Source organism: Calidris pugnax, unplaced genomic scaffold (assembly GCF_001431845.1).
Source record: "Calidris pugnax isolate Ruff unplaced genomic scaffold, ASM143184v1 scaffold413, whole genome shotgun sequence".
NCBI lineage: Eukaryota > Metazoa > Chordata > Aves > Charadriiformes > Scolopacidae > Calidris > Calidris pugnax.
In genome coordinates, this window is record NW_015091189.1 from 214,054 (window position 1) to 236,113 (window position 22,060).

Consider the following 22,060-nt stretch of genomic DNA (forward strand, 5'->3'; position numbering starts at 1 on the left):
GCTCCATTTTCAGATGCACAAACACGCAGGTTTACAGTAACTGTGCATATGTTGCGTCCCATCGCTCCTCATCAGATTCGCTGACGCTCCACGGGTCGTAAAAATTAAACGGGCATAAATCCATCAGCCCTGGGGTTCTTCATCGAACGCCATAAATCCCACGAAAACTAATTAAATAAGACAATGGTGTCCATTTAAAGCTGGCACGTAGAAATGTAAGCCATTACCGCAGCCGAGGCAAGGCTCAAAAATCGATTTGGGAGGGCGACCCGAGTGCCCCCCGCCGAAGGGCTGGTGTTGGGAGGTGCGGGCTCACCGCAGCCCCCCGCCGCCGGCCGGGAGAGTTCAGAGATTGAGTTAAGCTCCTAAGATTTATTTCTCCTCCGCTTTGCTTCCTAAATCAAATCACCCAATTAACATATGTGCCGGAGTTTGTTATCTGGTGTTTTCCTTTACTGCTGCTCGTCGGGGTTGTTTGTTAAAGCCGCTGCCTCGGCCGCCGCCGTAGGGAAGCCTGTTCTGCTGCTCTTCCCTGCGCTGATTAAAGGCTCCAAACGAGCCGTGCCGGCGCGGATCGGTGTCGGGATCAGAGCTAACGCTTCTCGCAACGCTTGTCTGGAGGGCTCCAAGTTTGCAGCTTTGCAGGCTTTGTTGCTCTTCCATAAATTGAATTGTTTTTTATTCTTCAGAAAGGGGAGGGAAAGCGAGGCAGCAGCCTCCGTGGGTGTTTATCCAAGCGGGGAGCTGAGCCCAGCTTTCCCATGGCATCACCCATCTCCCGCTCTCCTTCACAGAATCACAGAATCACAGAATCGTAGTGGTTGGAAGGGACCTCAGAGATCATCGAGTCCAACCACAAAAAAAAAAAAAAAAAAAAAACACCAAAAAAAAACACCCCCACCCACCACCTAAACACACAACAACAACCACCAAACCAAAAACCATCACCCACACAGCCCCCCACCACAAACCAGTAATCTTGGGCACTAGAGCATGCCCTGAAGAACCATGTCTACACGTTTCTTAAATCCCTCCAGGGATGGTGACTCCACCCCCTCCCTGGGCAGCCCATTCCAATGCTGGATAACCCTTTCAGTAAAGAAATGTTTCCTAATATCCAACCTGAACTTCCCCTGGCGCAACTTGAAGCCATTACCCCTTGTCCTGACATCTGTAACTTGGAAGAAGAGACCGACCCCCGTCTCTCTACACCCTCCTTTCAGGTACTTGTACAGAGCGATAAGGTCTCCCCTCCATCTCCTCTTCTCCAGACTGAACAGCCCCAGCTCCCTCAGCCTCTCCTCATAAGACTTGTGCTCTAGACCCCTCACCAGCTTCGTTGCCCTTCTCTGGACCCTTCAAGGGACCCTCTGGACACTTCAAGGGTGAAGGGAGCTTTTCCACCCGAGTAGCCCCCACCCCAGTGAAACCCTGCTCCCCACACGCCGCTCTCGCTGGTTATAAAGAGTTAGACACCTCCAGTAGCTTTAGATGGACGACCTGGCAAACGTACTACTGCTCTTGGGTTCATAAATCAGGCTGTTAATGGTGCTGGGAGGGAGAAGGGAACTCGGCAGAGCGCAGCACAGCTCAGCCATCCGTGCCGCGGCCGGCGTCTCCCCGTCGCTTCACAGGGGGTTGAATGATTCAACTGGAACGTGTCCCCTCTGGGAATAGATGTCCTGGGACACCCCAGGAGCTGGACACAGGGGAAGCCCTGACCTGTGCTGGGGAAGTCTTCCAGGTGTCTCCCGCTGCCTTCTCGTGCCCTGAACTTCTCCCTCCCATCTTCACTCTGAGTTTGTGCGAGATTTTGTAGATGAAAAACGCCTGGGATCAGTGATCTTGAGGCTGTTATTTTCCAACCTAAACGATTCTGGGATTCTGTGAAAATGCTTGTCCAACCCTTCACCAAAGGAACAGGAGGGTCAGGGGCTTAGAGGTAGGTTGTCCTCAATCTCCTTGCCTGCCCCTCTGAAATGCTCGTCCAACTCTTCACCAAAGGAACAGAAGGGTCAGGGGCTTAGAGGCATGTTGTCCTCAATCTCCTTGCCTGCCCCTCTGCTGTCTGGCTGTTTTCTGACCCTCCTTACTCTGGGGGAGAGAAGCTGAGAAACAGGAAAGAAAAGGCTTGAGTTTGAGGGAGGGGGGTGGAAATATCCTGAACAGGCATATAATGTCATTCTCTGTCTTCCAGCCAGTCCCCGTTTGCTGCTACAGAGCCCAAAGCTGAGCCAGGGGGAGATATCACCCACCAATCACCCACGGGCAAGAGGGTGCAAGGGCAGGAGCGAGTCACCCTCTTGTCTGTAGGGTACACGCTGGTGCTCACCCTCATCTTGGAGAAACCCCTGGCTGGGTGCTTAGGGCTCCTATCACCTAGGTTTTTCTTCTCTTCCCTCTTACAAGGAATGCCAAGGTGTCACTGGAATTTGGGGACGGGGAACGATGCACCCAGCAATAACGTCGTTCCCCGGGATCTCACAGGCTGGAGCTGCACATGCGACAAATTATAAACTTCGCTGTAAACTTTCTGGACGAAAGGCCTGGAAATTGGTCTGGAGGGAAAGGAGTGAGGGGCTGTAAACACTTTGGGGGTTCTCAGCTTTTCGGGGCGGGCGAGGGCTCTTTCCAGTGAGCTCAGCATCGCCCCGCAGCCCTGCAGGAGCTGCAGCGAGTGGTTGAACCAGGCTGGAAGGCGCCATCTCCTCCGGCTGTTGAGCATCTGCCCGTCGGAGGGAGATGCCTGAGGGTGACAGGGGCTTGTGCTGGGCAGTCCCCAGGATGGCCTTGGCCCTGCCAAGATGGGCACGATGCAAACACAGACTTCAGTGGCCGTGAGGAGCTCATGAGCACTGTGGAGCCAGTGTCTAATCCAGAGCGAACAACAGGGTTGTCCCCCACTGGGGATGCTGACAGTCCCGGACACCGTGGTACTTAACACTGATTTCAAAGTCTTGTTTATCCTTACGGTGTCAGCTAAAGCATTAGAAATGAGTCCTGCACGCGGAGCCAGTGACTAATCCAGAGTGAAAAATAGGGTTGTCCCCCGGCCGGGGATGCTGACAATCCTGCACACCATGGTACTTAACACTGATTTCAAAGTCTCATTTATCCTTACGGCGTCAGCTAAAGCATTAGAAATGAGTCCTGCATGAATGGGTGGCTTGCCCAGACATCAGGGTGATGGGGACCTTTGTGATGATGCTCCTTGTTTGTTGTGTGGGTGTCTATTTTTGTCAGTCAGGTTGACGGTTGGAAAACATCAGGGTGATGGGGACCTCTTTGGCAGGGGACCGGTGGAGGTGCTGGGGGATGCAGGGTCTGTGTTGGTGGGCTACTGGGGTGAGGGGAAAGACAGATCCTGGGCAGGGAGAAGGAAGTTGGTCTTGTGGTTTGGCACCAGCACTAAAGAGTCTGTGGAAGAGGGGTAAGACTGGCCCGGGGTCCTGCTGTGCCCAGTGCTGCCAGTGAAAGTGGGGTCTGGCTGGGGAAGGGATGGAGAGGCTGGAAAGGAAGGAGGAGAGGGGCAGAACCTTCCCTGCAGAAGCAGATCCAAATATGTGACCTTCCCTCCTCAGGTGGCCCTGGACGAGATGTCCTGCTCTGCCGCCCTGAGCGGTGGCACAGCCCAGCACAGGTCCTGCTCCAGTGACCTCTGGCAAGGGCCACTTGTGGGAAGTCACCCAGCAATTAGGGCTTATGTCACCTGGGTTAATTAGCCCATGAGGAGGTGACTCCCCACTGACCTACTCGGGTGGCATTTAACCCTTTGTGTGCTGCTACTGCTCCACTGGGCTCAGTAACGGCAGCAGAAGGGCAATAGGGGTTAAATCCATCTGCTTGGGTTATTGGGCTTTAATTGCTTTATTCTTTATTTGCCTGTAAAGAGCCAGTCTGGGGTCACTGGCCTTCATCACATGAGGATTAAAATGCTCAAGTGAGTTGATGCTGGGGCTGTTGTCACTGTCCTGCTCCTCAGATCCCTGTTTTTCCCATCCGGGTGCTGGAGGAGGCAGGGGGAGGGAGGGGGGCTCAGTGTTCTGGGTCTGAAGGTGCAAGTGCTGCCCTGAACGTGCTGCCTCTGTGAGACAGAAGAGCGTTTTCCTCGGCACATGATGTCAAGCCGAGCCTGCAGCTCTAGTACCCTCTGTTCTCTGCCCCAAAATTCAGATTTAAAAAAGAAAAGGCGGCATCTGCATTTCAGCGTGCTGCTAAATGTCAGGGCACAGTCACGGGGAGAAACGTTCTCCAGAGCCTCTAAGAAATGGGAAGGGAAGGCGGAGAGGATTTGGGAGCCAAAGTTCTCGAACACAAGCGTGGGCATGGGAGAACCAGGGTGCCATCAGGAGTCAATGAGACGTGGCGCCCCGCGCCACGCGAGGGCCGTAGAAAGTCATGCCCAGCTGCACGAGCTTCCCCCCGAGAGCGGGGAAAACTCATCGCACATCCTCCTCTAGATGGTTTTCCATCAGCTAAAGCGGTTTGTTTGGGAGCTGTTGGGAGTGGGATGGCAGGGCTGGGCACGGGGGAGCGTTAGATGTGCCTCCTGGATCCCTGTGAAATATGGGGAGAGGAGGAGCTGCGTCAGGCTGAGTCTGTGATCCCTGAAGCCAGGCTTAAAAGCACTTGCCATTGTAAGTGCTGCGCTGGAACTCAGGGTAAGGGGAGCTGAATGTCCTCTTCTACCACCTCATTTTGCTGGTGGCTGCTACTCTTCCTCCCAAAGCATCGAAACAGTCTTGGCGTGAACACGTTTCATCCCAGGCAGGGCCCTAAGTCCCCTGTCTGGTCGCCCCGATCCATCTCGGCCATCAGGTTGTTGGATACCCTGGAAAACGCATGGAGACGAGGTCCTCAGCCGGCAGAAACCACCACCGAGCTCCTTGCAGCTCTGCCCCTTCGCACCCCTCGCTCACACGGGGGGTGTTTTCTTTGGGACCCAAGGACGAAGCGGGGAGGGTCCCAGCAAAGCTCCCAAGGCAGCCCCCTCCCAGGGCTCCCCCACTCCCCCCTCTGTGCTTCCCCGGCCCCCGCCGAGCAGATGGTGCCGATTTTCGCAGGGGGAGCGGGGGAAACAAAAGCCCAGAGCGATGGCTGGGAAGGCTGCAGCCTGTCTCCCAAACGCAGCCCGGGGGATGACATCTGTGGGGACGGGCTGATGCATGTGGGGGTGTGTGGCGTGCCGAGCCCCGTGCCGAGCCTCCACTCTACCCCTGCCCTACCTCACTTTTCTTTTCCCTTTTGTGTTGTTTTTTTTTGTGTGTGTGTGGGTTTTTTGTGTTTTTTCTCCCTCTTTTCTAGATAAAGAAGCCCTCGGACCGTTTGCGGGGATGCCGGTGAAGCGAGCGGGCTGCCTCCCCCTCTCTGCCCAGCACGGGACCAGAGGCTGACTGGAAGCTGGGCATGTTGCCCTCACCAACCCCTGCTTGGCCACAGGATGCCCAGCCCTGCCCCTAGCCTTGCTTTCCACCCGTGATACACTCCTGCCTTCCCCGGGACATCACTCTGGGAGAGAGGTGGCAGGGAGCATGCTGCAGAAAGCCAGCCCCCAGCCCAAGCCCAGAGGAGTTTTCCAGTGAGGTCACTGGCTTTGAAAAAACCCCCCAAAGTTGCCCCTTTCCCCCGATAAGAACCTCAGGCAGTGAGTTTCTCTGCGCTCAGCGGGTGTCGAGGTCCTGGTCTGCAGGCTCGAAGAGGGGGAGCTGCCATGGAAGAGAATGTGTTCAGCGTGCAGCAGATACAGCCCAACGTCATCTCGGTGAGGCTCTTCAAGCGCAAGGTGGGCGGCCTCGGCTTTCTGGTGAAGGAGCGCGTCAGCAAGCCGCCTGTCATCATCTCAGACCTGATCCGGGGAGGGGCTGCAGAGCAGAGTGGCCTCATCCAGGCTGGGGACATCATTTTAGCAGTCAATGGCAAGCCCCTGGTGGACATGAGCTATGAGACCGCGCTGGAGATACTGAGAAGCATCGCCTCCGAGACCTACGTGGTCCTCATCCTGCGGGGCCCTGAGGGCTTCACCACTCACCTGGAGACCACTTTTGCAGGCGACGGGACGCCCAAAACCATCCGTGTCACCCGACCCCTCTGCCCGACTCCGAAGGCGGTTGACTTGTCCAACCCAAGTCTGCACGGCAAAGAGCAGCCGCCGCCAGCCGCCGACCGCACCATGGGCTCCCTGTGGACAAAAGAGATCGGGCGAGAGGTGGAGCCGATGGTCCACGTTAACGGCGTCGTTACCAGCAGCAAAGGGCAGGACGCTGGGAAGGGGAAGGAGGGTGCTTGTGGTCACCCTTGCCTCAACGGTGGCGTGGAAGACAATGAACTGCTCAAAGAAATCGAGCCCGTCCTGGATCTCCTGAAGGGCAGCAGTAAGGACAGCGATGGAGATGCACCCGCCAAGGTAGAGACAAGAGATATAGAAGTCCAGGTGGACTGGTAGGTCCCTAAATACATTTTTTACATTTGGTGATGTGTGCTGAGTTTGGCTCCCCAACACGGCCCGTTTAGGTGTCGGTGGGCACCTCTCCAGAAAGGGCTGCTGTCTGCCCCAGCAGGATGGAGAGGGAGAGGAAGGGATGCCAAAAAAAAAGGGAGAAGCGGTTGATGAGAGGAGGATAAAAGGAGTGAAAAATTCAGAATAGGTGGTGGAAGACAGGGAGAAAGATGTAAGTGTGGGAAACGGGGAGACAGCAGGAGTAACGTGTCATGGAAAGCTGAGGTATGGGATGGAGTACATCACGGGGTGGGCTGGGAGTTGTTTCTGTTCTCTGGTCTCCATCTAATTTATTGTGAGCTTTAAACAACATCCCGTGCCTCAGTTTCCCCGCCTGCCAAGTAAGATTGATGGTGTTGTCTGCTTTGGAGCGCTCCCCTTGAAATCTGCTGCTGATTAACTGCTGGAGAGGGAGAGGGAAGGTCAGACCGGCAGAGAACGGTGCTTCCCAGGAGAAAGGAGTTTCAAAACCTTCCATGCTTTTGGCAAACAGGCTCTGGCTTTGGGGAGGGGAGATGAGACCCCCCCCAGCAAGTCCAGCTCCAGCTGAAGCCAAGGAGACCTGTGTGCAAGGGCAGTGGGACCTGCCTTGAGAGGTCCTGTCTTCTGGGACGGGGGGAAATGTTTCCAGTCGAGAGAAATGCCCATCCCTTGTTGAAATGCAACAGCGGAGCCAACTGTTCAGCCCCTCCCGACCAAGCTAATTATTTCAATACGCATCTGCATGTCTAACGAGGGTGGGGACACAGGGATGCTTGCCCCATGGCTTCTCCAGGAGGCTGAAGTCCCATCAGGCGGGTGGAACAGCTTCGTTTCAGGTACCTGCTTCTGCAAGAGGCCACTTGTGTGGTGTTGTCCTCTTGATCTCCTCAGCATTTCCCTGAGATATAGACCATCCTTTCAGAGCCAGAAGAGCTCCCGGTGGCCCTTCATGTTTTGCAAATGTGTTGTTAGTAGCTATTTTATTTTATTTTATTTTTTTTGGTACCAGCTCTCTCGCCTCCTGGCCGTTTATTCTCAGTGATAGGTTGCCTTTGCCTGTTGCCTCTCCCCAAGCGGTGGTGTTGCCCTCTTGATCCTCCTTGGCATTTCCCTGAGATATAGACCATCCTTTCAGAGCCAGAAGAGCTCCCGGTGGCCCTTCATGTTTTGCAAATGTGTTGTTAGTAGCTATTTTATTTTATTTTATTTTTTTTGGTACCAGCTCTCTCGCCTCCTGGCCGTTTATTCTCAGTGATAGGTTGCCTTTGCCTGTTGCCTCTCCCCAAGCCCCCGGACGCGTTTTAGCACTGTCGAGTGCTGCAGCAGGTTGTGGCTGCCCTTGGTTATCGACCGGCTGTAAAAAGCCAAGAGGCTTTTTCAGGAGGGTTGACTGAAGCCGGAGACCTCGGCTCATTGACAGAGGCATTTGTAACTTCAAGTTCCTTTCGCTGCACCTTGTTCCTTAGGGGAGAGGAGGGAGGGTTGAGGGGAAATGGTATTTATTTGTTTTATCCAAAACAACCAGAGATGAAAGGCAGAGCTGTTGGCTGCGGAGGAGCGGGATCCCTGGGGTGGGATCACTCCCATCACAAGCCAACCCCCACACCCTGTGTTTTCCACCTTCTGGTTTTTATTTGGTTTTTTTTGATTTTCGGTTGGTTTTGCGCCATTATCTCTGCTCTCTCCCAAATCATGTCTTCACCATTATCTCTGCTCTCTCCCAAATCATGTCTTTTTTCCTGCGGAGGACACGGTTACCCAAAGCCCGTTAGGGTGGTCACACTGAGTCAGAGGGAGATAAAGAAATCCGCTCGGCGCCGGCAGCGGGTGGTGGACGTCTCGGGGGGAGCGGTGGGACAGGGCACACTCGGGGACATCCTTCCCTGCCGTCCCCTCCCCACGCACACCCCCAGGTCCCAGAACGCTGCTTTTTTGTTTGGCTTTCGTCTCCGCTGTGCAACAGGGGGTAATTTAACCCCCTGAACTCCCTGGAAGGTTGAGGGCTACCTGTCCGGACTGCACATCCCTTCATCCATCACCAACCCATCCCTGGGGGAAACTAATTTAAGCAACCAAAGAATTGAGACCTTGAAGGGGTTGTGCTTGACGACAGGTCCAACAAAACGTGCTTAAAAATCCCTTCTGTCCCTCTGTTTTCTGATGGAGCTGGGGGTCATGACCTGGTGAAGCTCCTGGAGGGCACAATCCCGAGCATTGATACAAGGTGCAGCTTCACCTTTCAAACCATGTCCCCCAGTGTCCCTGTCCTGTCCCACCAGCTGCAGGTTTTCTGAAGAAATTCTGCTCTGGCTGGGGGGAAGGATGAAAAATGCGGGTGTTTTTTTCTTTGAGGAGTCTCTTCTCCTCATAAAGAGATTAAACTGAAACACTTGGAATTCACTTAAACTGAAGGACCTCAAACCAGCAAGAATATTAGTGAAGTGGGTACTTCACCAAAACTCCACTCACTTTATTTTTCGATGTCCTTTAAAAAGATGATCTATGAAATCTATGTACCCTGGGACTGAAAAAATCCACTTTTCGTTCAAAATTAGTCTTCAGTCTTCTGCTTGATGAAAAGCCACAGCCTCACTCTTGTGAGGTAGGACTCTGTACGAGCGAGGAGACCTGGGCTCTCTCGGAGAAGTGGGAAAGGAGATAGATACACCGCAGGGAAAACTTGTCGAGAGCTGCTCTGCAGGCTAAAGGGCACTTCTCCTCCCACTCCTGCGATGTGCTGGAGATGATTCATCTCCTCTGCCTGGTCTCAGACAGAGCTGGGGCACGGTGAAGGTCTTCTAGAGTGAGAGTTTTCTTGGTCTGCGGGAGAAGCACGAAGAGGTCAGGGAGTGACGGGGAGCAGAGAACCGTGGAGACTGCATTGATTGATGCCAAAGAAATGCCCTCAAAAATAAGCAAGTCTTACGAGATTGATGCTGTTCTCAGGCTGTAGGCTATGACTTCTCCAGGCTGGTGGGGAACAAGCAACGCTGGCGTTAGTCAAAACGACAGTAGAGCTCTACCTAGACACCAGGAGGGTGCAAAACCTCACACAAAGTTGAGCTCGACACCTACAGCCTGGACCACTTGACCATCGATCCAGCTGGAGATGCTGGTGTCAGGACGAATTCTGTCTGTCTCCATCTTCTCCTGGTGCTGACCTTCACAGCCTGCAGCACTTTGTCAAAGCCAGAGCATCTCGCAGAGCTGTGACAGCTTCCCGAGGGTGAAAAAGGAATGGTACAACTTGGAGGTTATTCCTACGGAGCCAAACGCTTCTTGTCCAAGGTGGACTTTGCCAAAAGCAATTCCAATTACACCCGATGCTTTGGGTTTCCAGCCCATGTCTCTAACATTACTTGCCAAGAAAACTGGAGACTGTGAAGGTTGCACCTGGGGGGAAAAATCAGTTCATCTCCATCCCTTGCACCCGTGGTCTGCGCTCCCAGGGGGAGTTGTCCCTGAGATGACCTGGCCTTTTCTCCCTGATGATTTCCAGCTGTAAGGTGTCCTGGGTCCATGGTGCGGCCACGGGCTGAATGTCTGTGACTCGGCTCAAGCCGTCCGTGGTGAAGTCGGTCATAAAACAGAGCATGGAAGTGGGGCGCAAGGTATGATGAGAGCTGGCATTTCTGCCATGAGGCCTGGGTCCATGGTGCAGCCAAGGGCTGAATGTCTGTGGCTTGGCTCAAGCCGTCCGTGGTGAAGTCGGTCATAAAACAGAGCATGGAAGTGGGGCGCAAGGTATGATGAGAGCTGGCATTTCTGCCATGAGGCTCACCGTGGGCTAGAAAACAAAAATAGAGTTTGATTCACTCCCTGCCAGCTAACCCAGGTCTGTTTTTCCCTCTGAGCTCTGGGAAGATTGTCATGTCCCATCTTCCCCCCACCGAGTTGCCAGTATTTATTTTTCCTCTCAGGTCTATTCCATAACATGAACAGCATGATGGAAACATGGCAATTTTGGTCCAAAAAGCAGCATCAGCAGCCCTGAGAGGGAGAAGTGTGCTGAGAGCAGGAATTCTGTTTATGAAGGGTTTCAAGGTTTCAGGCTCCATCCTGCATTGGAACAAACCCCGTAATTTTGCAGTTCTCGAAGAGAAAATTCTCTTCCTCCCACCTCCTTCGCTGCCGCCAAAATCTCTTTGTGTTGCTCAAAACATTTCATTTGCATTTCTGATGTCTTCATTATTCTGTACTTGGACATGAAAACTTTCAAACCTCTGAAATGAAAAGGTTCCCTGAAACTATCATGCTATTGCCATTCTGCAGAATGGTGAAATAGGAACCTTTGGTGGTGAAGAACCCTCCCCTTCTCCCTCGGCGGATTCTTCCCCATCACTCTGACTGCATCAGTCTAATCCAGAGAGGCATTTTGTGCCTGCAAAATAACAAATTCCACCCGAATGTACCTGCATGGACGCCTCTCCAACCAGTCTCTGAAGCACCCTTCACCCGCTCAGCCCCCTGGGCTGGTGCTGCTTCTTCCATCCCATGGGATGGATGTTCTCCTTGTAGGTGATCCCACCAGACAAACCCATGGCCCACGTACAAGCCCGGGATTCCCCAGCAGACCTGATCTGCGTTTGGGCTCCAGATGGGATGCTGGGGCTGGAATCCACCAGGTGGTCTTTGGGCACAGCCAGGAAGGGATGAGCGTGGCGGTTGCAGGTTGCATCTGATGCTGGCTGAATTTCCAAAACTGCCGGCGGGAGGACTTTGGGATCATTTGGATCCATTCCCAGGTCTTTATCTGTCAACGTCTACTCAGAGGCATCTACCAACTTTGTATTTCATTGGTCTCTCTCCGAAACTGCTCTGTGCAGCTTCCTCGGCTTATTAGTCCTTAATCCTAGCACTGGGCACAGCCCAGCAATGCTCTGACCTTCTGATGGAGCAAGACCTTCTTCAAGCCATGCCACGTGTTTGTCGGTGAAGCTTTTCTCTTCCTTCAGTGCTGTCCAAGCTCCCCTTTCTCAATTAAGAAGTGGTTTCTTGCTTTGATCATCCTGCAGTCACCTACTCTGGCCATGCCGCCTCTCCAGGGAATGCATCCCATCTTCTGGAGTTATTCCTTCTGCTTCCAATGTTCCCACTTCCTTCCTGAGCTCTCTGAACCCTGCAGATTCCAGCCCCTGTCCCATCCCTGCTCCTGCAGATCCCTCTAACCCGTGCTGTTGCACCAGCCCTTGCCTTAAACCTCGAGGCAAGGATTCTGCAGCCAGGCTTTGCCAATGTTGCAGACTCTGAGCTGCCCCAAGGGCATGATAGCAAGAAGATATTAACTTCTGAGGATGCAATGCCCTCTGGAGTGTGGTTTTCCATGAGGCAAGAGCCATTTATTCTGGCCTCTAGCACTGGAAGGAGGAGCAATGAGCAGCACAGCCTTGGAGCCATCCCCATGGGCACACCAGGAGAGGTGAAGAAAGGAAAATAGAATCACAGAATGACAGGAGTTGGAAAGGACCTCTGGAGATCATCTAGTTCAACCTCCCTGCCAGAGCACATCCACCCACAGCAGGTTGCACAGGAACATGTCCAGGTGGGTTTTGAATGTCTCCAGAGATGGAGACTCCACCACCTCCCTGGGCAGCCTGTATTTCTCCAAGGTATTTCTCTCCTGTAGCTCAGAGCAAGCAGTGGGTGCCCACGTGATCTTCCCATGCAGGACCCAAGTGCCAGCGTAGGGTTTTCAGCTGCTGGGACAAGGGCCTAGAAGGACTTCACCCCCTGCGGTCACTGCTATCGGCATCTCAGCATGAGAGCCGTCATCGGGAGCGTGGACATCCATGTCCTTATCGGTTCATCCAAATCGGCCCCTGGGGACTGCAGCAGCTAATGGTACCTCTCATCTCTGCCTGGGAAATCAGAGAGATCCTTCTGCCAAGCAAATTCAAAGGAGCCAAGTGACAAACTTTCTTTTTGCTCATTTTTTTTTTTTTCCTCTCTCTTTTTGGAAAAGCTTTGGAAAAATTTCTCAAAGGGCTGTCTCAGCAACTTCCCTTCTGCCTCATCACTCCGAGCACTGCAACATCATCAAATTAGTCAAAAGAAAACAGTGGTGCCTCTCATTTCTCCAAACAGCCAGATGCTCTTTCCGAGGTGAGGCAGCATCCCGGGCTCTGCCTGTGTGCCAGTGGGGGAGGGCAGGATTCCTCTTTCTTTTTTTAAGTAACAGATTTTTGCTTTCAGAACAAAAACCAACATCAAAAGGTGTCTCTTCCCCAAAACTGGCTCTGGATCCAAAAGATTTTGTTAGTGCAGACATGGTATCTAATGGGTCTGGTGGTGGGACCCAGGTCAGAAGGATCTCTGCATCCTGGATCTGGCCTTTGAGGGGGTTCAGCCAAACAAGTGCCTCCAAGGACAGATCTTCAGCATGGCTTCCAGTGCTTCAAAGACACTGAAGTGGTGAAATCCTCCTGTTCAGTGCCCCAAAGCGCCCAGGTTGGGTATGACAGTGAGTCATGAGGATTTCTCCAAAGGCTGCCAGGAGCCAAGGGAAAGCTCCCCTCTCCCCTGCTCCCACAGCAGCTCCCTGGAGGTACCCAGCCTGGATGCCTTGAATCCCCCACAGAGGACCTGTGTCCTCCCCATTACCCACTAGGAACCCCCGTTCTCAGGGATTGCTGTCCATAAAGTGCTTTTGGAGGCTCGGGTATGGTGTTCTGGACATCCTGTCACTCCCCTTGAGTGTGTGAGTGGCATCCTGGTGTGAATGTGGCAGGTCACCCCGCATCTCTGCTGGTGGCTGGGGGAGCCAAGTCAAGAGTGGAAAATAACTGACCCGAAAGCCCCCGTTCCTGTCTTGAGCTCACAAACAAGGCTGTTGCAAGAAATAGGCAGGAAATATTTGTAAAATGAAGCAATTGATTTTTTTTAAACATTTTTTACCCCCCGCCCCCCGCCATCTGGGGTGAGGCCGTGGCTGCTCTGAATGGGCTTTTCTCTCCCTGTCTGTCTCCAAAAGACAGAGCCGGATACTTCTGGGCAGCCTCATCCGGGAGAGGTCTGTGGGGGCTCAGGGCAGGGGCAGGCACCCTCAGCCCTGCGAGGGACAAGGGACAGTCCCTCTCGCCCGACACCCAGCCAACTGCAGCACAACACCAGCCCGGGGGCGAGAGACACGGCCACCAGCTCGGTCTAATGGCTTTGTGACAGCCACACTTGGCTGGGCTTTTATGGCAGAGGCGAAGGGTGAGGGCAGAGCCTTCCTCACGCAGCCCAAAGTCCATCAGGAATAGCAATACACAACTCGTTCCTGCCCCAGCTGCCAACAGGCGGTGGGATGTGGGGAATTTGTTGCTGAGCATCCATCCCCCAGTGCCCACCCAGACCTCATTGCCCCTCAGGACGGGGCATCTCGCTGTCGGGTGATGCCCGAGGCCAGTGAACAGGACCAGGTCCCCCCCTCCAGCAACACACAACGTAGCCAACTCTAGCGATGACTTAATTCAAGCATCTGGTCTTTTTTCCGTGCCGTTGGCACAGGTACCAACATTTATGGCTTTGCTGGTGTGCAGACAGTGAGTGAGCTCTCTTTGAGGGAGGTGGAACATCGGAATCATTATGGAATGTATCTCCAAAGTTTTGCAGATGATAGACACACGTAACAAGCTCTGGGTGGTCCTGCTTTGGCAGGGGATTTGGACTAGATGATCTCTATGGTCCCTTCCAACTCTAAAAATTCAGTGAAATTCAGTGAAATTACTCCTCCAGCCTCCCGGCTGAGACCTCCAGCTGCTGCCACTGACTGGTAGATTCTTCTCCGAGGTTCCCTCGTGCCGGTGTCACCCCTTTAGATGGGCTTGAGAACACCTTCCTGGAAGCAGTGGGGCACGCCAGGCACCTGCAGGCGTGTGCTCGGTGTCATTTCAGAGGTGCCTGCAGGATATCTGGCACGCTGGGGTCTGTCTGTCCAAGCCTCTCCTGTCTCCATCGAGGCAAAGTCTGTGCCCCTGGAGAGGCACAGTGGTCCCCCAGAAGGCAGGTTCTCTCCGCCGAGCCCCAGCTTCCAGTAAAGCCAAGGGATTTCTCTCATTGCTTTATGGATTTAGTGCTTGTGTCTTGATTTTGGGCCAGTTGTGGGGAGCAGCATGTTGGGGCTCATCAGCTACAGGAGGTGGCTTGTGTTTGCTCATCATTTCATGTGTTCAGAGGCTCTGCGCTGACCTGCGTCCACCCTCCCTGATGTAATGAGACGCAGGTCAAGAGGGCAGGGATGCTCAGCCATGGAAACTAGTATTCTCCAAGAGATTTAACAGCTGGCCTTGTCTCAGAGGAAGAGCCAGACTTGCTGGATGTTCATCTTGCTAACCCTCTGCCTGGCTGCTGGGAATTCTCTAGATGAATTCTCTGGATGTGTCAAGGGACCCTGAGCTTCCCCTGTGGGTGAGCTGGGAGAGGGCAGGGTGGGTAGTGTATGGTTCATGGTTGTCCCCAGCCCTGGGACCTTTGTGGCCAGCGAGTGCTCCTGGCAGCAGCACCACCATCACATGTAGCAGAGAGCCGGGACCTGTTGTCTTTGGCCACGGCGGTGCAGTGGGGAGGGTGGAGTTTCTTGTGTTTTATCTGATTGAAACCCTTTCAAGGAGCCAAGTCACAAAAGAACAGCTTTCTTTTCCCAGGGTCAGGGCATAGGAAAGCCAGTAAGAACTGCCCCTGTGGCACCTGTACCTCCTCGCTTGCACCAAGCTGGATGCTTTCACCCTAAGGCAGCCAAGGTTTGGAAGGTGTCCAGGAGCCTGGTGTCATATTTTGGCAGCTGAACGTTGCTCTGTAAAGGCAGAAAAATTACCAAAAAACTTAGAGCACGGGGAGATCATCTTTAAGCAAAGTATTTTCCTTAAGGATAGGAGCTGGGAGGGGCAAGGAGGATTGTGAAACTGGATTTGTTTGTGTGCACATGTCTTCCTGAGATGGTGTTGAGAGTGCTGTGTTGGCGTGAATTATGCCCTGAGAGCGAGTGTCCTACTTTGGTCGGTGCCCAAAGCCCACCGTCGTTAATGGGAAGGCTCATTATTGACTTTAGTGGGCATCTGGAAGACTTCTAAGGGCTGACAGCAGGAGCAAAACCCTTGCCAGGGCGCATTACCTCGACGGTCTGTTGAGCAAGGGCGAAGGCTGCCAGTCCTGGCCCGTGGTCCCGTGCAGCTCAACCCATGGGTCTCCTTCCCACCTGTGGCCTCACAGTGCATGTGCCACAGCCTGCCTTCTCTGAACCTCACCTCTCTAAACCCCATTTGTTTTTCTCCTGCGCGAGGGCTCGTATGGCGGTGGTTTTCCATTGCTGCTTAGATGGCATTTAACAGCCTCACCGACATCCCGATGCACGTTCCCCCAGGCAAAACATGTGTGCACCAAGAGCTACACCAGCCTCACCACACAGGCTAGAGCAGTGGCGCTGGGGACATCCTCAGTCCCCAGCCTTCCAGCCTCCCTAGCTCCGTGGAGGCAATCCGTCAGTTTGCCTGAGTAAAATTGCTTGAACTCGCCGGCATTTGCAGCAGCCGTAAAGGTCAGGAAAGAGGAGAGAGATCTGTCTCTCCCTCCTGGGAGCCACCTATTTTTCCTTGGGTTTTTTTTTTCCTTTCCTCTGCTCATAAACACCAAGCTGCTCTGCAGACCCAGCTGGCTTTGCTGGGAGGTTTTGCAATGAGGTTTTTCTGTGAGGTTCTGCAGCTGGAAGTGTGTGGGGCTCTCCTTTCCCCAGCTCCACGCTTGTTTTTGCAGGGCTCCAGCCTGGTTTTTGGGGGGCAGAGGGTCTGGCGTGTAGCCCCGCCAGAGCCAGTGTCAGGGCAGGGCTTTCCTGTTGATTTGCAGGCACGGTGCTGGCCCACACATGAAATTTATATTGTATTTGGGTTGTCTGCGCATTGTCTTTGCGCTCGTGAGACCCCACCTGGAGCACTGTGTCCAGCTCTGGAGTCCTCAACATAGAAAGGACATGGACCTGTTGGAATGTGTCCAGCGGAGGCCACGAAGATGATCAGAGGGCTGGAGCACCTCCCCTATGAAGCCAGACTGAAAGAGCTGGGGTTGTTCAGCCTGGAGAAGAGAAGGCTCCGGGGAGACCTTAGAGCAGCCTTCCAGTATCTCTGGGGGCTACAGGAGAGATGGGGAGGGACTCTTTGTCAGGAAGTGGAATGATAGGACAAGGGGTAATGGTTTTCAACTGGAAGAGGGGAGATTTAGATGAGATACTAGGAAGAAATTCTTTGGTGTGAGGGTGGTGAGATACTGGAACAGGTTGCCCAGAGAAGCTGTGGCTGCCCCATCCCTGGAGGGGTTCAAGGGCAGGTTGGAGGGGGCTTGGAGCACCCTGGTGTGGTGGGAGGTGTCCCTGCCCAGGGCAGGGGGGTTGGAACTTGATGATCTTTAAGGTCTCTCTTTCAACTCTAACCATTCTGTGATTCTATGGTGATTCTTGGCCTTGGCTGAGACAGAGCGTTTTTCGCTCCTGGGGGAAGCAGCCCCTCCAGGTCCTGGAGCCATCGCTTGGGGACCTGGGCCCCATGGTCCCATCACCCATCCGCCCTCCTGCCCGATCACCCAGATGGTTTTAACCCTTCAGTTTCAGGGAAGGGGAAAACAAGCCGCAGAAAGCCTTACCGGCTCGGATGGAGAACAACCGTGTCTTTGGTGACCTGTGGGGGAAGAGCAACACGCCCGTGGTCCTGAACAATCCCTACTCTGAAGCCGAGCAGGTAAGAGCCCATGGATTGTGCTGCTTTGGGTGGGAAGGTGGCTTGGGGGTGTTTGACCCATTCCGGTGGGCTCTCACACCACAGAGAACCTCCAAGGTCTACGGGCGCTACCCTGAAGACCTGGTCCAGAAGCTGAATTCCCTGTGGTTCGGGCAGTGTAAAAGTCACTGGAGAACAATGCTCTTTATCCCAGGGGCCAGGCTGGGATGGGAGCCCAGCCAGGGACCAGGACTCTGAAACCTCCCTGGGGACTGGCGTCTCTTTCTGTGGCAGAAAGCCGAGTTGCATCGTTAAAGTCGTTTTGATTCATATGATGGTAATTCAGTAGAGCACTTCAGATAACATGTTGTACGGTGCCTTTTCATCTCCTCACACTCCGCGGACATAAATTCTCAAGCTTCCTTGCCAAAAGTGGATTAACTCCACGTTTGTAGCAAAGCCAGCGACGTAAGGCAGACCCTGCCAGGCCAGAAAGATCACCTTGGAGAAAACATGACGTGCCTGAGCACTGCCAAGCCTGTCCAGGCAAACGTGTCTCCCTGATGGGATTAACCAGCAGCAGGGCAGGACGCGGGGCACCAGCCTGGGGACCATTTGGTCTCCTTGCCCCCACCGTGTTTCTCAGGGTGACATAGTAGGGACTGTTTTCCAAGGGAGGGGAGAAAAATGATTTAGTGGCCCTATGAAGACTTCCGAGAAAAATCAGTATTTCCTCAGCTCAGGAATGTCCTCGGTCTGGCTGATGCCTCTTCCCAGCTCCAACGAGCTGCAATGACGCACTCCTCGCTGACATGCCACCTGCAGACTGTCACAGGATGGGTGTCCCTCGTGGTGTGGTTGACACCCAAGTGTCCAGCAGCACCTCCCAGGCCATGGATCTGCCAGTGGATGCTTCCCCATTTCCCTTTTTTTTTTGCAAGATGCAAAGCCAGAAGCAGGGGTGAGGTCGCATGAGGTGACACACTCCCTCCATGCCCATGGAGGTGACATGGTCTTGATGGCTGGGGAAGGAGGGCTACCCACGCCATTTCTCCAGGGACTCCTGAGCAGATGGATGTTCATGTGAACTTCTGTAGCACACAGAGTGTTGGAGGCTCATGGGACACGCAACACCCGCTGGGCGGGTGCTGATGCTGAGATACTTCTGACCATGCTGGACTTGCTGCATGGTTTTAACCAATCTGTTTGGGTGCTCAGACGTGTTTGGGAGCAATTTCCATCCTCTCCTCACCTGGCTGCAGCTCAGGGTTGCGGTCAGGTCTCCCAGCAGCATAGACAACCTTATGGTGGGTATCGTTCTACATCGGCACACAAAAATGGGTGCATCCAAGAGCTGTGACACGCTTTGTTCAGCTGCTGGAGAGACGTTCCTGGGCAGCCCCATGTCCCATCATGTGGTTAATGCAGTTTGGCAGGTATCACGAGCCCTTCTTGCCCAAGGACAGGTCACTGCTCTGGTGCTGTTACCCCAGCTCTGGACAGACACCGTCTTTCTGCCTCCTTTGCTAAGCTCCTTGCATTGACGTGTCTGTTACTATAAGCACTTTATAACCTTTTGTGTTCAGAGCTTAATTTCTCTTGGTGTTAGGGCTGCCAAAACCCCCAGTCTTAAGCTGTTATTAAACTCTTTAATTTTTAATTTTTTTTCCACTAGATGTGCAGCTTTCTTTCTATCCTTCTTGTCCCCAGTTCGGTGTCCCTGCTCTTCTGGAGGCAGTTTGGCTTTTCCCCCCGTACTCCCTGCAGCATTTCCCCCTGGGCTGGATGCAGTTAAGGCAACTGAACTTCTTGCAAGAAATACAGAGTGTTAACGCAGGGGCAAGTGAAGCCAAGTGTGAGCTTTTTATACACGTTGTTCCTTAAAGCCGGATTTGGAGGATTCACTTGGCCAGGTGGGGAATGCTCACTGAGGCTTGTAATAAGGTGCTGAAAGACCCGTTGGGCATCGATCCCTATGCCTCTTTTTTTTTTTTTTTTTTTTTTTTTTTTTTTTTTTTGCAAAATCACGCAGTGTATTTCGCTCATTTCCCAGGAGCCCAACAATCCCCTTGGCCCCAAACCTGACCCACGGAAAGATGCTGTGACTGCACCAGCCCGGGTCCTGTGTGAGTCGTATTTCAGTCCACACGGATTGATTTGTTGGGAGCTCCGGGACAAGCAGGGAGGGAGTGTGTGTCCGTGTAGCTGAGCAGAGGGAGTCATATCAGCTCCTTGCTCGTACGGATGATTTACAGCTTTATAAAAGCGAAAAAACCACACTTTCAGCTGGCGGGGTTAACGCAGCCTGGAAGGAAATGTCAGGATGCCAATATATCTGTGACCCGGGCTAACGCTGCAGCCCTCCTCCTCCCACAGCCCCTGCATTTCAGCAGGGATGTATGTGCCATCGTCGCAGGGGCTCCCGAAACCTGGCTGGGATGCGGGAGGAAGGTTGAGGACCTGTAGACCCCACTCGGGTCTGCAAAAAAGGAGGTGGTCCTTGGGGTCCTGGTCCCAGGAAGCCCCCGGGGCTGGGAGCATCCCTCCCCTGCGCCTGTTGGAGCGGCAGACAGCTTGCAAGCTGCACAGCGACGATAAGTGCCAACAGGCTCCCTCCAAAAGATGTTTGCATAATGCACCCGCGCCCCGACTGCCACGTTAGTCTCTCCGTTCGTCCCGCTCCTGAGTCACTAACATCGCAGCTGCCTAATTAAAACATGAAAGGATCTCGCCCAACCTCGCTGACAGAAGCAGGGGTAATATTTGGCTTCAGCTTTGCTGTGTGGGGAAGACACACACACACGCACACACACACTCTCTCACACACACACACAGAGCTCTTTCCCAGTCTCTTCTGGGTGTCGCTCTCTTCACAGCTGCTCTGCGACGCCGTTGCCAGACCTGGCACCTCTCTCGCTTCTTGTAGGTGGTGTCTCCTCGGCTGGCATCCCGGGGATTCATCATGTACCTCTGCACCGTGGCTTTCTTTCAGCAAAGGTTCAAACTCTGCCAGTTCTTGCAGGGAAAAGACAAAAAGGGAAAGGGATCAGCCTTGACGAGAGGCTTAAGGTAGAACACCTGTAGGCAGATGTTAAGTAGCCCATGTCCACCAGCTTGGACCATGAGCTCGCTTGCTCCAAGGATGGGTTCACTGCTACCTCTGGATTCATAACGTGCTCTTGGGTCATTCTTGCTCCAGTGAGATGTTGTTCACCTCCTAAGCTGCACTGAAGCCCCATCAGCAAATTAAAATTAACTCAGAATAAAAGAAGTGGTGCTGGATACAACCAGCACCTTCTGCTTGGTACTTCTAATTACTGGCTGTACAGGTGAGGACTGGTTTTTATTTGCATTCTTGAGCAGCATCTTTCAGCAATGTTTTGCCAATCTCAGGAACAATCGTGCTCAGGAGGAAGGTGGCAGATTGTCCCCCTTGGTCCTAAGGGTGGCCCAGGATCCTGTCAGTGGCTCAGAGTCGTGGAATCATAGAATGGTTTGGGTTGGTGAGATGTTGTTCACCTCCTAAGCTGCACTGAAGCCCCATCAGCAAATTAAAATTAACTCAGAATAAAAGAAGTGGTGCTGGATACAACCAGCACCTTCTGCTTGGTACTTCTAATTACTGGCTGTACAGGTGAGGACTGGTTTTTATTTGCATTCTTGAGCAGCATCTTTCAGCAATGTTTTGCCAATCTCAGGAACAATCGTGCTCAGGAGGAAGGTGGCAGATTGTCCCCCTTGGTCCTAAGGGTGGCCCAGGATCCTGTCAGTGGCTCAGAGTCGTGGAATCATAGAATGGTTTGGGTTGGAAAGGACCTTAAAGATCATTTAGTTCCAACCCCCCTGCCTTGGGCAGGACACCTCACACCAGACCAGATTGCTCAAAGCTCCGTCCAACCTGGCCTTGTAACTCAGGAATGGGTTAATTCTCTTGAAAGAGTGAAACAAGCAGGAAAAAAAAAAAAAATTACCAGGAACTGCCACTGCCATAATTCAGGTCAAATTCCCCAAAACCGGAAAAAACCCCCAAACTTAAAAATAGTGTTTTTCCAGGACTACGTTTAGGAGGTTCTTTTTATTTACTGCTGGTTTTGAGCTCTATATGAAGTCTTAGATTTGTTTTCTGCGGCATGGAAAGGGGAAGCTGGGATCTGCTGTGTGTTTATCTGCCTTCAGGGGCCAGGACTTCAAAATGCTCCTTGGGGAGATGACAGGATTCGTGACATGAGGAATGTCACAGAGCCCCGTGACAGTGTTACCCTGAGGGGGTGCAGAGAGGGGCTTTTGGGAACTGCGAGGACCAAAGATGGTCCTACCGAGGGGTCAGGTTGTGAAGCTCTCCCTTCCCCTCCATCCTCTGCCTCTTCACCCCCAGCACTTGCTTTCAGCGCGTGGTGTCATGCTGTGAGCCACAGGCTGCTCGACAGCAAAATCCTTATTTTCCAGGGAAAAAAAAAGAAGAAAAAAAAAATGTGGAAAATATGGTAAAAATAAACACTGGGCAAAAAATATGGCCAACATCGCCACCAGGGCAATGCCGTGGTGTCTGCTCAGTCTGTCATCAGTCTCACAATAATCAGGCATCAATCTCTCTGCTTCGGAAAAGCAAAGCAATCCTCTGCCTGGCAAAGTGAAAACAAGTTAGATCTGGAGTCTCATCTGCTCTTGTCATCCTTGTGGCCCCCGTTGCTTTCCCTCCTGGGTTTGCTCATCAGCAGAAGTGCTTGTTCTGAAACAAGAGCTTCTTCCACCACGTGCTGGCTCTTCTTCAGTGGGTCCTTCAGGCTGTCATGCTGGATTTCTACCCTCGCTGCTGGTCTGTGAGCCCAGAGCCATCAAAAAGGAGGGTGAGACTCCGCACAGCTCTGCTGGAGGCAGCACTGCCTTCAAAAAACCT

General features: G+C 53.1%; 1 protein-coding gene across 1 annotated transcript in view; it reads left to right on the plus strand.

Moving 5' to 3' along the window:
- Positions 1-5,312: 5,312 nt before the first annotated feature.
- NOS1 (nitric oxide synthase 1) overlaps positions 5,313-22,060 on the plus strand; it is a 64,244-nt gene continuing 47,496 nt past the window's right edge. The window contains exons 1-2 of the mRNA XM_014959520.1: positions 5,313-6,438; positions 17,052-17,184. Coding sequence (XP_014815006.1) covers positions 5,711-6,438; positions 17,052-17,184 — 861 coding nt within the window. The 5' untranslated portion in view covers positions 5,313-5,710. The remainder of the gene's footprint in view (positions 6,439-17,051; positions 17,185-22,060) is intronic.